Source organism: Vulpes vulpes, chromosome 13 (assembly GCF_048418805.1).
Source record: "Vulpes vulpes isolate BD-2025 chromosome 13, VulVul3, whole genome shotgun sequence".
NCBI lineage: Eukaryota > Metazoa > Chordata > Mammalia > Carnivora > Canidae > Vulpes > Vulpes vulpes.
This window is the reverse complement of record NC_132792.1, coordinates 146,402,990-146,419,071: the sequence shown is the minus strand read 5'-3', so window position 1 is coordinate 146,419,071 and position 16,082 is coordinate 146,402,990. Positions and strand designations below refer to the sequence as shown.

At 35.7% G+C, this 16,082-nt stretch overlaps 1 protein-coding gene across 3 annotated transcripts in view; it reads right to left on the bottom strand.

Annotated features, from left to right (window-relative positions):
• Window positions 1-16,082, bottom strand: part of ACBD6 (acyl-CoA binding domain containing 6) — a 213,444-nt gene that overhangs the window by 106,455 nt on the left and 90,907 nt on the right. For all 3 annotated transcript variants that reach the window (XR_011996375.1, XM_072733256.1, XM_026001126.2), the window contains exon 5: window positions 11,153-11,258. Coding sequence is in view for 2 of the 3 variants with exons in the window: in XM_072733256.1 (XP_072589357.1) it covers window positions 11,153-11,258 (106 nt within the window). In the remaining variant the exon portion in view is untranslated. The remainder of the gene's footprint in view (window positions 1-11,152; window positions 11,259-16,082) is intronic.

Genomic DNA, 16,082 nt, shown 5'->3' with positions numbered 1-16,082 from the left:
CCCAAACTAATACTGAATTCTAGTTAATAATATGATGCTGAAGCATTTAGAAGGAAATGTGTGGTCTTCAAAATACTCTGAAATGCATCAAAAATAAGATAGATCGGTGGATGGACAGAAGGATGAATAGATATTGATAAAGCACAGTAAAATATTAGTGGTAGAAGTCAGGTAGTAGGGATGTTCACTATAAAATTCTTTCAACTTTGCTGTATGCTTAAAATTTTTCATAGTAAAGTGCTGGGAAAAAATCAAACAAAAATATGTACACTCACATTCATAGCAACATTATTCATAATAGCCAAAGTATGAAAGCAACTCAAGTATCCAAAGACACATATCTGGATAAACAACATGTGGTATACACATACAATGCAGTATTATGTAGTTTCAAAAAGGAAGAAAATTCTGACATATGCAATAACACAGATGAACCTAAAGATGTTATGCTAAGTGGGAAAATCCCAGAAAGGATAAAAACGTGTGATTCCATTAACATGAGTGATGTAAAGTAAATGTAAAGTAGTTACATTTATGGAGATAGAAAGTAGAAAGGTAATTGTTGGGAGGTGGGGATGGGGGAAGGAATGGAGAGTTAAGTGCTTAATGAGTACAGACTTTTGGTTGTGGAAGATGAAAAAATTCTGTAGATGGATGGTGGTGATAGTTACACAACAATGTGAATATATTTAGTGCCACATAACTATACATTTCAAAATGGTTAAAATGGTAAATTTTATGTTATGTATATTTCACCACAATAAAAAGTTAATAAAAAGTAAGTTGCCACAGCTCATTTAACCTACTTTTACTATTATCTGATTTTGTATTAAATCCAAGCTTCTGATTAAAGTTAGGGTGCTTTTGAAATGGTGCTGCCTGAATTAATGCAAATGAGAATAATATGACAGTTTAGAATGCATTTCTCCATTATTAACGTGAATAAGTTCCTTCAAATTACTATTTTAATCAAATACACAATCAAAATAACATATACTCATATGTAGAAAATTATTTAAGGACATATATTTCTTTTTCTAAAATCTTAAATAAAAGCATAAATTTAGTATCAATACACTGATTCTGCTTCTTAAACCTTTTGTTAGGTTAACACTATCACTTTCACCAGATTTTGGAGCAGTTTCTCAAGGCAAAGCATGCAAATTATACTCGGACATGAGCCACAAATTTAAAACAAAGCAAGAAGGTAAAGGGATGAAGAGAAAGGTAATTTCCTTCAAAGCATTTGAAAGAATCAACAAACATATGGAGAATGGTATAGTAAGTATAACTACAAAACTTGTTTTTTTTTTTTTTATAAAACTTTTCTCTATTATGAGAAATACAATATCCTAATTATGGTATCAGCTGGAGAAACACAACATAATTTTCTTCAATTAGAAATACATGCCTTACTATATTTATAGTAATTACAACTTGAATAAATAAAAGATATATACCAGGAGCTATACTTATTGATAGTAAAATAACTTTATTATGAAATATGAATTTAAGAGCATTTTATATATATATTCATGTGCTATGATAGTTACAGATCCAAATATATACATTTCCAGCAATAAATGATTGTGTTTATTTCAATATGTGGAAATGCAAGCATATCATTTATTACTATAAATTATATTTCTATGACTATGACTTATTTTATGACTATAATTAAATTTCTTTATATGCTTACAGCAAATTTTAAGCGCAATAAATGTAATTTTTAGTCATCTAAGGGCAAGGCTGAAATTGGGCTGGACTTGCTAGATGAACATTTTAAATAAAGTCATATACCATCCCAAAGTATCCTAGGCAATCAGCAATGAAATCTCTCAAGCTCAAATCAGATAGACAGACACAAAGAACTGGATGTCATTTCAGAACTTTAATTGTCACCCAACTTATTATAGTGGGAAATACCTTTTTTTTTTTATAAAGGGGTTAAAACTATTTAGCTAGCAATTTAATTATGACATTTCATACTCTTAGTCCATCAGCAAGGCTTACCAAGTTGTTGTTTTATTTGCTAGAGCTTTAAAAGTCATGAAGCAATACTATTTATTTTATTTAGGATGTTAAGTTTGATTCTAATTTTAAGCTCTCATTTCCCTCATGTACTTAAATTAATTCATACAAATCCCTGATTAATAATAAAAGGCTTGCCATCAGTATTCAAGGCCCAGCCTGAGATGTCATGGCTGAGAGGGCAGAAATCTGCTTGGAGTAATGAGAGAACCCAACTGAATTCTTGGCGTCTCAGTCTATGAATGTGTAAGCACTTCATCTGTTCACGGAAACACAATGTTCTGGCAGGCTGGGGGTAAAGGTAGCTGCATGGGTAACAAACTGGAAGACATGGGAAGCCATACTACGTCAAAGTAACTGAATGACAGAAGCACATTTTACAAGTTTCCTTTATCTTTGCAAAAAAAATTGTTTTAGTGTAAGCTATTGTGTTCTAGACATTTTATTCCAATCACTGCTGTCCAATGATCTTTGCAAAGGTCATGTGTAGATTTGCCTTCTAGTACTATTTTATAAAAGAAATTGTTGCAAATCAGAGCATACTCCTAGTAGGGCCAACTTGAAACTGTATATCCTTCTTAAATCCGGTGGAAAAAAGAATACTCTCTCAGACCTGCACTTCCACTTAGCAGTTACATGTATTTGAGTAAGTGATATGTAGATCTCTGAATTAGTTCCTGTCTGTAAAATGAGGCATCTACCTCACAAGGTTGTTCGCAAGATAATAAGTTAAAGTACTCTATAAACTAAAATATATACCATATAAAGTATTACCATCTGAAAGACAGGAAATTCTAATAGGGAACATCTAGTACATGCACAATACATTCCAGGGAAAAAGTGACCTTGAAAAGTTAAGTGGACTTTCAGTTTGCAATTCCATATATAAGGAGCTTGGAAGTAGCCACTTCATCCTAACAACAAGCAAAATGCTGAACAGACTGAAAAATCAACTATTCTTGTTGGATCCATAAGAGAGGGGAGGGCACAGGAGCACCTGGGTGGCTCAGTTAAGTGCCTGCCTTTGACTCAGGTCGTGATCCTGGGGTCCTGGGTTTCAGACCCACATCAGGCTCCCCACTAGAGTGGGTGGGGAGCCTCCTTCTCCCTCTGCCCCTCTCCCCGCTCCTGCTCGCTCTCTCTCAAGCATGCATTCTCTCTCTCTCAAAAATAAATAAATAAACAAACAAACAAATAAATAAATAATAAATAAAATATAAAATAAAATCTCTGAAAAAAAAAAAAGAGAGGGGAGGACACAGGGCAAACCACTGCCCCCAAGACTAGAGAGACAGACAAGTGAACTCAACTTTCTAAAGCAGAGCTTCAGGGCAGCCCGGGTGGCTCAGTGGTTTAGCACTGCCTTCAGTCCAGGGCGTGATCCTGGAGCCCCGGGATCAAGTCCCGCATCGGGCTCCCTGCATGGAGCCTGCTTCTCCCTCTGCCTGTGTCTCTGCTTCTCTCTCTCTCTCTCTTTCTCTCTCTCTCTGTGTGTGTGTATGTCTCTCTCATAATAAATAAATAAAATCTTTATAAAAAAAATAAAAATAAAGCAGAGCTTCACAAGTGAAAACCACTCCAGGAACTGCCAGGCACAAAAACCTGACTACAACTGACAAATTGATGAAGGTTCAGTGTGGACAACTCTGAAGAGTTAAAAACTCCAGGGGAATCGACTCATGCTAGGGAGGCTACACAACATTATGAGATTTATCTCCAGGAGTTTGACCAGGTTCCCAAAGTAACTAGCAGAGAAAAATCTCCTCTTGCTTCTGGAGCAGGAAATAAACCCTTCTGAAATATATCAGAGCACTCTGCTCTTGACAAGGCCTGCCTTTGGGGAAAACTAGTTAAACCAGTGCCTAACCTGCTGGAATATTATCAGAGCCAACTGACCTGGGGTAAGGGAATTACCCAACTCCAGTCCACTCTAGTCATCCTGTTCCACTTTAAGTAGGGAGGAAAAAAGACAGAAAGACTTGTGAGATTCAGACAAGAAGCATAGACTCGCTAAAAAGACAATCCCAAGGCTACAGAGCTCTTCCAGTCTTCCACACCTCACCACCACATCACTAAAAGACGATTTATAGCAGTTTCTTTTATCCAATATATGATGTTTAGCTGTTAGTAAAAATTATAAGGCATACCAAAGGACAAAAAACACAATTTGAAGAGACAAAGCAATTATCAGAACCAAATATGGCAAGGATATTAGAATTATCAGGCCAAAAATTTATAACAGCTATGATTAATATGCTAAAGGCTCTAATAAATAAAATCAGCACTATGCTAGAACAGATGAACAATGTAAACAAAGACACAGAAACCCTAAGGAAGGGATCCCTGGATGGCTCAGCGGTTTAGCGCCTGCCTTTGGCCCAGGGCGCGATCCTGGAGACCCGGGATCGAAACCCATGTCGGGCTCCCGGTGCATGGAGCCTGCTTCTCCCTCTGCCTATGTCTCTGCCTCTCTCTCTCTCTGTGTGACTATCATAAATAAATAAAAATTAAAACAAAAATTTAAAAAGAAAAAAGAAGCCCTAAGGAAAAACAAAAGAGAAATTCTAGAGGTAAAAAAAAAAAAAAAAAAACAAAAATAAAGAATGTTTTGATGGGCTTATTAAGTGGCCTGGATATGACTAGAGAAGAATCTTTGAGCTAGATAGAATCCGTGGAAACTGAAAATCAAAAAGAACAAGGCTTGAAAAAAAAATGGAATAGAGTATCCAAGAACTGTGGGAAAACTACAAAATGTGTGATATATGCATCATGGGGACACCAGAAGCAGAAAAACAGAAGAAGGTACAAAAGAAGTACATGAAACAATGACTGGATTTCTCCAAATTAATGCTAGTCACCAAGCCACTGATCCAGGAAGCTCAGAGAACAATAAGCAAGATAAATATCCCCCAAAACCCAAAAAACTACATCTAGGCATATCATTTTGAAATTATTTAAAAATCAAAAACAAAGAAAAATCTTGAAAGAACAGAGAGAAAGAAACACCTTACTTATAGAGAAACAAAGATACAAATTACATCTGACTTCTCAGAAACCATGCAAGAGGGGCACATGGGTGGTTGCTCCAGTCAGTTAAGTACCCAACTCTTGATTTCAGCTCAGGTCATGATCTGTGGGTGGTGGGATCAAGCCCCATGTCAGGCTTCATGCCCTCAGCATAGAGTGTTTGACATTCTCTCTTTCCCTCTATCCCTCCTCTGCACTTGCACTCTAAATAAATAAAATCTCTTTTTTTAAGATTTTATTTATTTATTCATGAGATGCAGAAACACAGGCAGAAGAAGCAGGCTCCTTGTGGGGAGCCCAATGTGGGACTCGATCCTGGGACTCCAGGATCACACCCTGAATCACAGGCAGAAGCTCAACCACTGAGCCATCCAGGTGTCCCCAAATAAATAAGATCTTAAAAAAAAAGAAAAGAAAAAAGAAACCATGCAAGCAAGAGAGTGGAGTGAAATAGTTAGTGTTGAAAAAAACTCCACCAACCTAGAATTATGTATCCTGAGAAATTCTCCTTCAAAAATGAAGGACAAATACAGACTTTCTCAGACAAACAAAAACTGAGGGGATTTGCTGCCAGAGGACCTTGCAAATAATGTTAAAAGACGTTGTTTAGAGAGAAGGAAAATAATACAGGCTCTACATGAAGAAAAGAAGAAAAGAGAAGAAGGAATAAATAAGGGCAAAAATAACCTTTTGTTTTTCTTATTTTTCATTATCCAACAGATAACAATTTGTTCAAAATAACAGGAACACTGTGCTCAATTATGTACGCCTATATATCTATCATATATATACATATAGAGGTGTGTGTGTCTATATATGTTTATGTATGTGTATATATAAGTGAAATGAGTGACAGCAATGATACAAAGGATTAGAGGGAAAAATTAAGATTATTTTATTACTATAAGATATACTATTCATGAAATGGTATCATGTTATTTGATAATAGACTTGGATTAGTTGTAAATGTATATTGCAAACACTAGGGCAACCACTAAAAAAAGTTAAAAAAAAAATAAAAGAGGCCTGATATGCTAAGAAAGGAGAGAAAACGGAATCATTAAATCCTCAGTTAAAACCAAAAAAAGTTGAAAAAGAGAAGACAAAAATAGGAAGAATAAGTGTAACCAAGAGAAAACAGTAACAAAAATGACAGATACTCATCCAACTATATTAATAATTACTTTGAATATCAATGGTCTAAATACACCAGTTAAAAGACAGATTTTTCTCAGTGGATCAAAAACATGACCCCACTATATACTGTGTCTACAAGAAACTCCTTTTAAATATAATGACACATATAGAGTAAAAGTAAATGTTTGGGGAAAAATATACCATGCTAATAAAAAGATAATAAAAAAGACCAATGGTTGGAGTAGAGCGGAGAGTATAAATTAGCAGAGCATACAGGATTTTAAGGGCAGTGACAATACTCTGTATAATATAAAATGATGGATAGATGTCATTATACATTTGTCCAAACCCACACCAAGAGTCAACCCTAAGGTAAACTACAGATTTGGGTGATAATGATATATCAATGTAGGTTCATCCTTGGTAACAAATAGACCATTCTGGGGATCCCTAGGTGGCTCAATGGTTTAGCACCTGCCTTTGGCCCAGGGCATAATTCTGGAGTCCCAAATCAAGTCCCATGTCGGGCTCCCTGCATGGAGCCTGCTTCTCTCTCTGTCTATGTCTCTGCCTCTCTCTCTGTGTCTCTCATGAATAAATAAATAACATATTTAAAAAAATATATACCATTTTGGTGAGTGATGTTAATAATGGAGTCGGCTATACACATGCAGGGAGCAGGGGATATATGGGAAGTCTCTGTACCTTCCTCTCCATTTTATTGTAAACCTAAAACTTCTCTAAGAAATGAAGTTAAAAAAAAGTGTTGGGGTACAATTTTTTTTTAAGTTGGTTGGGTGTCTGACTCAGTTTGGATCAGGATCTCAGGGTTGTGCAATCGAGACAATGTTGGGCTCCCAGTGGGGAGTCTGCTTGTCCCTCTCCCTTTCCCACGCACCCCCCCTCCACCCTGCACACACATGTGCACTCTCCTTCTCTAAAATAAATAGATGAGGGACACCTGAGTGGCTCAGCAGTTGATTCCGCAGTCCTGGGATTGAGTCCCACATCAGGCTCCCTGCATAGAGCCTGTTCCTCCCTCTGCCTACATCTCTGCCTCTCTCTGTGTCTCTCATGAATAAATAAATAAAATTTAAAAATAAATAATTAGATGAGTGAAATCTTTAAAAAAAAGTTGTCATCTTCATCCATTTCATTATATTATCATTTTTTATTCATATTATTCATTAAAAACAATCAAGAAAGCTAAAATTTATTGAGTGCTTGTTATGTGTGTGCCAGTTATTGTTTAACTTTATATGTATTGGGATCCCTGGGTGGCGCAGCGGTTTAGCGCCTGCCTTTGGCCCAGGGCACGATCCTGGAGACCCGGGATCGAATCACACGTCGGGCTCCCGGTGCATGGAGCCTGCTTCTCCCTCTGCCTATGTCTCTGCCTCTCTCTCTCTCTCTCTCTCTCTCTCTCTCTCTGTGTGTGTGACTATCATAAATAAATTTTAAAAGTTTAAAAAAAAACTTTATATTTACTGATTTAGTCCTCAAAAACAATGATTACACAGGTACTATGATAACCTCCATTTTATACATTAGGAAACTGAGACACAGAATAAGCTTAAGAAAGTCATATAGCTAGAAAGTGACAGTACTAAGATTTGAATCCAGGTGTCTAGCTCACCACAATTATAATACACTACTTTTTTTCTAATGACTTATTTATGTCAGAGAGCGAGAGAGAGCGAGAGAGAGAGAGAGAGAGAGAGAGAGTGCGCAAGCAGGAGGAGCATAGAGAGGGAGAGAAAGAATCTCAAGCAGCCTCTGCGTTGAGCGCAGAGTGCATTGAGTGACTGGGGCTGGATCTCATGACCCCGAGATCAGACCTGAGCTGAAACCATGGATCAGACACTCAACCAAGTGCACCACTCAGGTACCCGTAAGATATAATGCTTCTACTTATTCATTCACTTAATCATTCATTAGTTCATCAAATATTTATTGAGCATATATGACAAAAACTCTGATAGAAACATTTTCAACACAGAAGGTCTTAAAATATTTACCTTTCTCAGGAAGCTGCTAGAGGAAATGCTCCAACAAAACTGGGAAACAAATAAAAAGGGAAGCTACTGGAGGAGATACTTCATCTAAACAGGAAGTAAACAGTAAAAGATAAAGACCTGGGATCCAGAAAACAGAAGACTCTAGGAGAGAAGGGAAGGGAATTCCCAAGATAGTGGTAAAGCATAATCCCAGGATGACATCTACACAGCACCAGCTGAGATTAGAGAAGAAAGGAGAGCTCCAGAAGGTATATCACTAAAACAATACAGGATTGATTACCTGATATGTGTGACCACACAGGGAAGACCTCTGTTGGGCAATTTGAGGGAAGAATTAATGATAGAAACATAGAAAATATAACATAAAAACAAAAAAAGGGCAACAATTATCAGCCTTTAGAAAAAAATAATGTACCATGGTATGGGGATTATATCATTCATAATTATATAATTATTCATTTCCTTCCCACTCTTGCATTGGTTCCCTGTAATCAGAAGAGGTTTCCTACCATCCAGACTTGGGAATTTGGCCCTGTGACTTGTTTTGCCAAAGGAATGTGAGTACATGTGACACATGCTACATCCAGGCAAAAGCTTTAAATGTATTTGTGGGGCTTGATTCTGTCTGCCTTTAGTTCTGCCCCAGACAGTATCTATCTACTGAGGATGGATCTCAGAATGAGAATGAGAAGACACATGAAATTAAGATGAACTGAGCCCAAACAAGGTTAGCAAACACAGCAGAGCTATGACTGATCCAAAACCCTTTTGAAATATGAGCAAGAAATAAATGTAGTTGTTAGCTACTGAAATGTGGCTAACAGCAAACACTGACTAGTACACACAGTTATCACCTATAGCTCAGCAATGAACATAATTTAATTTACATAAAAATAATATAATTACTTTATACCTATACTATAATTAATAATAAAATAATAATATTTTAACATTGATTCTGTAGAGATTCAATCAGAAAGCTGAAACTAAATGTTGTGATATAATTGTTAGGAGGGTGGGGAGAGGTGAGGGGGATATGAATAAAACAGGTAAATCCTAAATCCTAATACAGCAGAAAAGAAGACCAATAATGTCCAAAGTTGAAAATCAATAAATATATGTATGTTATTTAGAAATATGCAGATAAATTGCAAAAGAAATAACTAAAGGAATTGTAAGTTTTTGCTTCAAAGGAGCTAGAATCAAGGTGAGAAGGGTATAGATAAGGGAATAGTTTTTGTTAAAAGTCTTATGTAAAAGACTGATTTTCAAAAAAAAAAAAAAAGACTGATTTTCTCTGAACTACCTACATGTATTAATTTTATAAAAACTTTAACTCATAAGTACAAAAATTAAAAAAAATAAAATAAAATCAAGGGAAGCAGTCCGACCTGATTTACTGAAAAATATATATATATATATATATATATTTATATTCTATTCCTGAAAGGCAAAAAAACACCCTAGTTGGATCAAAAGACCTGTTTTCGTTATTTTATAATCTGGCTTCTACTTTTCTCTAGCTGCATCTTTCTTAGCTCTGTTTGTTTCATTACTTAGGGGAGAACAAACACTATTACTGGTCCCCCTTTACTACAGAATTATAGTCTGTCAGATGTCATTAACAATACATTACAGGAAAGAGACTGCGTAACAGATAACATTAAGGACTAACTTGTATAAAGAGCTGTCAATTTGTACATTGATTATTTATCTACTCCATCTATGATGACTGCCTGTCTTCTTCCTAACAATCACCACCTTTTGGTCATTTCGATCATCTTTCACTGCATTACCAAAGAATGAGTAAAATGATTAAAACTGAATTAGTAAATTTTGCTCCCTATTTAACAACTATAATTCAGGGACAGTTTAAGCTCAATATGTGAACAGTTTTATTCACAAGACAAATAAATTAACAAGTAATATATTTTACAAAATAATTTATAGAATCCCTTAAAGTAGCAGGCCCACATTTAAATGAATAGATTTACCAGGGTATCCAGGTAGCTCAGTGGTTAAGCAGCTGACTCTCAATTTCAGCTCAGATCATGATCTCAGGGTTGTGAGATCGAGCCCCGCATGGGGCTCCAAACTTGGTGTGGAGCCTGCTTGAGATTCTCTCCCTTTGCCCCTCCCACCCCCTCCACCTCTCTCTTCCTCTCCAAAAAAAAAAAAAAAGAAGAAGAAGAAAGAGGAAGGAGGAAGGAGAAGAAGGAGGAGGAAGGAGAAGGAAGAAGGAGAAGGAAGGAGAAGGAAGAAGGAGAAGGAAGGAGAAGGAAGAAGGAGAAGGAAGGAGAAGGAAGGAGAAGAAAGAAGGAGAAGGAAGGAGAAGGAAGGAGAAGAAAGAAGGAGAAGGAAGGAGAAGGAAGGAGAAGGAAGGAGAAGAAAGAAGAAGAAAGAAGAAGAAAGAAGAAGAAAGAAGAAGAAAGAAGAAGAAAGAAGAAAGAAGGAAGAAGGAAGAAGGAAGAAGGAAGAAGGAAGAAGAAGAAGAAGAAGAAGAAGAAGAAGAAGAAAAAGAAGAAGAAGAAGAAGAATCTACCAAAATTCTGGCACAAAGTTTTCCAGAAATATATTTACTAAGCAAAGGATGATATACCTGTTTAAAGTATAATGACAGAAGGCACTAGAACTATTTATAAATATTTTTATTTTACCTATAGATCTTACTTATGAGGTTCACAGTCTCTTCCTTTATTGTGAAGAAACAGAAGTTATTTGACTGCAGCTAAGTGTCCCCTGGTAACTTATACAACATCAGTGGATGGATACATATGCAGAAAGTATCTTAAATGGGTAACGCCATCTCATATAAATATTCTGACACAATCTTAACCATACTCTACTTTGAGTTGTCCTTCATACGCCATTTTGAAAAAAAGCATTAGGGCAGAACACCAAAGCATAAGAAAATAATCAATAGGGCATATTTTTCATACCTCTTCATCTTTCATATTCACATCCACATTTTTTGATCTGATGACTTTGGTTACATGATCAATGTTGTTTTCCCTGCAGTAGTCAAATATGTTTTTGTCTTCTTCCCTAATTAGAGTAAAAATAAAAAGTGTCTTACTAGGTAATACATAAAAGTTACATATTTTTAACACAACCTATTTACTGCTGACAAACATCAATGAAATTTGTTTTCATAAAGAATTTTACATGAATAATATATTTTCCATAAGACATTATATATCTGATATCTAAAGACTAAAGTTCTTAACAACTGTAAGAGTTTCCCTCTTACAGTTCATCTGCTTCATCTGCTTTAACAAATTCCTCTAGTACACGGATACAATACTTTGAGTAGATTTTCTCAGCGCTCTTCCCCTCTGCAGTTCCTTTTATGTACTGACAGGCACAGATTTCCTGACTCAGAATTTTCAATAGTAGCACTACAGTAACGAGGTTATTTGCTATTGTCTATACAGAGGTCTCAAAAGATCAGGACACAGCTTACTACTTGTCTTACAGAATAACGGAATAATAGGATTGCTACACAAGTTAAAAAACATGTGTGTATTATATATATATATAATGTTATATTACACACACATAATACATATATAAATATACACACATATAGACATACATACATACACATATACCCTAATGTAATTTTCTTGAAAGACAGGAAGCAATTTCCTTAAAGGAAAGATAGAGCATACAAACAAAATTCAGAAATCTTTCCATGAGATATTAGAAACAAAGACTAGGAACAAAATTTGGGAAGCATACTATACCCAGCACTATTCTAAGTATTTTGGTGGACTAAATTCATTCTTCAAGAAAAAAAGAAACAGGTAAGGAGAGATTATATGGCCTGCCAAATGGCATCACATTTATCAAAGGTAGAACAAGAGCAAGAACTCACTCAGATCAACCGATTTTGTATATAGTACATTTTTCTATCATATCAAGCTACATTTTGACTAGTCAGCTAGTCTATTCTAGAATCTAATGCAGAAGTTCTTAACATGAGATCTATGAGTTTTCTACAATAGTATACAGAATTCTGTAAGTGTGTGTGCATTTTTCTGAGTGTGTTGTGTGTGGGGCGGGTATGGGAAAATTCAGTGAAGAGTCTCAAAAAAAAATCAGTAATTCCCAAAAGGATCAGTAATTTGGAATATTATCAATGAAAGTGTTCTATATGTGAGCTACGTTTTCTGGACAAGCATAAAAGAATGCAATCTGAGTTCCAAAAATTATTACTAGTATGTTTTATAACTTGCAGGGCCATAGCTTCCATTCATCAGAAATGGAAGCAATTGGCCTTAAGAGTCCTTCTATCTTAAGAGCCAATTTAAACACCTTATACCCTATAAAAAGCTATTTCCTCTCAGAGGTAATTAACTTAAAACACCCTACTTTGGCATTAACCAGCTAAGCTTCCTTACACATGTGATGTATTTAATTGCACATCTACTACATGCAAGGCACTGAACAATCTGTTGGTGACATAAGGATAAACAAGAAACTTTATGTTCAATACATGTACAGTACAGTTGGGATGAGAAAATCTATATATGATTAACATAAGCTAAAGACAGATCTTTAAAAAGGCCTATAAGAGTACAGACTGCAGCTGGAGAAAATGAGGTAGAATTCCAGGAAGAGATGTTTTAAAGGAGTATGTTTGAAAACATTCAGGAGAAAATGTTTTTCCAGATTACTTACTCTGAAAGAAAACAGAGAAGTCTGAGGCCAAAACCCCAGAATGGAGAAATAAGACTTTTTTTTAAAAATTTTTATTTATTTATGATAGTCACACACAGAGAGAGAGAGAGGCAGAGACACAGGCAGAGGGAGAAGCAGGCTCCATGCACCGGGAGCCTGACGTGGGATTTGTCCCGGGTCTCCAGGATCGGGCCCTGGGCCAAAGGCAGGCGCTAAACTGCTGCACCACCCAGGGATCCCGAGAAATATGACTTTTAAAATTAAGGCTGTATATAATACCACTTTAGCTATACTTAACTATTGCAAAAAACCCTACTGTTTTTGTGAAAGTGTATTAAGAATTCTGATTTGAAGGGCACCTGGATGGCTCAGTCAGTTAAATGTCTGCCTTTGGCTTAGGTCAGGATCCCCAGGTCCTGGGATCAAGCCCCATGTTGGACTCTCTACTCAGCGGGGAGCCTGCTTCTCCATCTCCCCCTTGCTTATGCTCTCTGTTGCTATCTCTGCCTCTGTCTCCATCTCTCTCTCTCTCAGAAAAATAAATAAATAAGGTCCTAAAAAAAAAAGAAAGAATTCTGATTTGGGAATAATAGGGACCTATTATTTTTGTCCAATACAGTAAGAGAGGCCCATCTAATTCCTCTTAGGAATAGGCCCATCTAAGAGGTAGCAACTTTAAGTGCAAGAAAGGATTGTATCATTTCAAATCTTAACCAAAAAACACCCTACTCCCCAATTGTTTTGAACTTGAAAACAATGGAGAGTTGGTGGTGGGACACAGAAAGGTATATAAGGAGGATTCCTGGGATGTAGGTTACCCATAGCCAGTAATACATAAGGGTTACCCATAGATGGAGGACCTCAATCTATGAGGTCTTTCTTCCTGAATCCCAAATGTGTATGTATACTTGGGCCTTAAGCAGTAAAAGTGTAAATACAGCACAAACTTATTTAAAATTTTATTTAATCTACTCTATATTTTCAATATTTATTATGCATCACTTACATAAATTATTTTGTTTTGGTATATGAATGTTTTGGAAGGCAGGGGAATTTTTTTCATCTGAATACCAGCTCATCATCTGTTGTTTATCACCACTAAATACATCAGGCACATAGAGGACTTATAAAATCCTTATGGGCCAAATATACAATGTAAATTAAATATCAAAAAGAAATTCAGTAAAAACACCACAAATGTGCCACAAAGCTAAGTGACTAAGACAAAAAAAGGAAAATTAAGTGATAATCCTGGGCTTAGTTGCTAATAGTTATCCCCACTCCAAGTCTGACTGTATTACTTGCCAGCAACCAAGCTGTCTTTATACAATGTCACCACCTAGTGTCCAGAATGGAGAAACATCTGGAGTAACAGCTTTCCACATCTCTTTTCTTGCCTCCAAGATTATGTAGTTTACAAATCTAATTCTCTTTTCCCAACTACATTTCCCTGTTAATACAGTACTCTGTAAGCAATCTTTCCCTCTATGACATACTTAAATAAAACATGTGCAAATGAATTCAACCATTACCAAACACAACAGAGCCTAAACAATGTTAATGCTCTTGGCACATCTTCTCACTATTTCTTCCTTTCTTTTATGATTCTTAGCCAGTTATCTTTCTCCCTCTCTTTGTGAACTTGAGTGATAAAATTACCATATCTGTTATCTGTGGGTAAACATAAGTTATGACCAAGATTATCACCTTCAAGAATATCCCACATTATCCCTAGCAAAAGACAGAAAGGCCTCTCTCTCTCTCTACTCCAAATTTTCTGAAATTGACAGAAAACACGATTGTATATCTGAAGTAAAGAAACTCACTAGTTTTCTTTGAAATTCTTTTGAAATATGAGGACACACCCTTATGGAAGGGAGAAATAATGTTTAAGTATGGTTGTGTTTCATCAATCACAGGAAGAATAGTTCCTTGCACACTCCTAAATATGTTATCTGTGTCACTTTCAACGAAGATTGCATTTTCCTATCAAAACAGTATTTCAAACAGGTTTCATAGCAAGCCACCTAGAGTCCATTAGCTACTATTTCACTTACCTTGTAGAATTAAACACATTTATGGAACTAGCTCAGATATCTAACTATTTAAGAGATACATTCAATAAACATTTCAATTCAATTTATATTTTAAACAATCAGATAAAAATAGTATGCTAATAAATAGAGGATGAAAAATTCTTTATTAAATAAAGGAAAAAACCAAAGTAGAGTAAACTAATACCTATACAAATATAAACCAATGTCACCAATTCCTCAAATTAAGAAATGTGTACCTGTATGCTCTGTGAGGGTACACAAAGAATTTAAAGGGATATGCAGGTAGGAAAATTTTAAGCTAGAAAAAAAATAAAAATTTTAAGTGAATCAATTTTCAGCTCAACTTGTAAATAAAGGCATTTTTCCCTTAACTGATCTACCTGGGTGACTATCCTATCACCATGGTCCTTTTCAAATTTCCTTCTACTCTGACCACTCCTCTCCCTAGGTTATATCAGAAAGGTATATGCCTCTCTCCTTACCATGCTACCCTTTTAGGAATGATAACCAAAAGTCTTTGCTAAGACTTAGGAAATGATTATTAATTAAACCTGTTACTCTTTCGCTTAGAAATATCCATTTAACTAATATAGTGGGAAAGGTTTAGGGGGAAAAAATCAATCCCAGGTTGATTACCCCAAGATATAAAACCTTCCTTGGTACCAAATAAAGGGACAAGTCTTGTAAAAAACTGGTGTTGGTAAACATTCTATAGCTAAGGCTAGAGGAGGAAAGAGGTGAAATGAAACAAAAAACAGACTTGATGCTGTACTCTGTGTCATTTTAATAAAAAATTATATTCATCTGCCACACTATTTTTAAAAGTCTCATTCATCTCAGTAAGACACATTTTCAACTGAATTTTATGTTTAATAATTATTTAATAATATTTATGATGTATGTCAATCAGCTGTATAGAAATAATTACAATGATAACTCAAATGGGAAAATAATGCATAAAGTCACAGAAAATTATATTTTTAAAAAGTCTAACTTACATATGTATTTTTGTTACAGAGAATTATGATAGTAAGATTACAAAAAAATCATTACGTTAAAAATTGTGAGGGAGGGCAGCCCCAATGGTGCAGCGGTTTAGCGCCACCTGCAACCCGGGGTGTGATCCTGG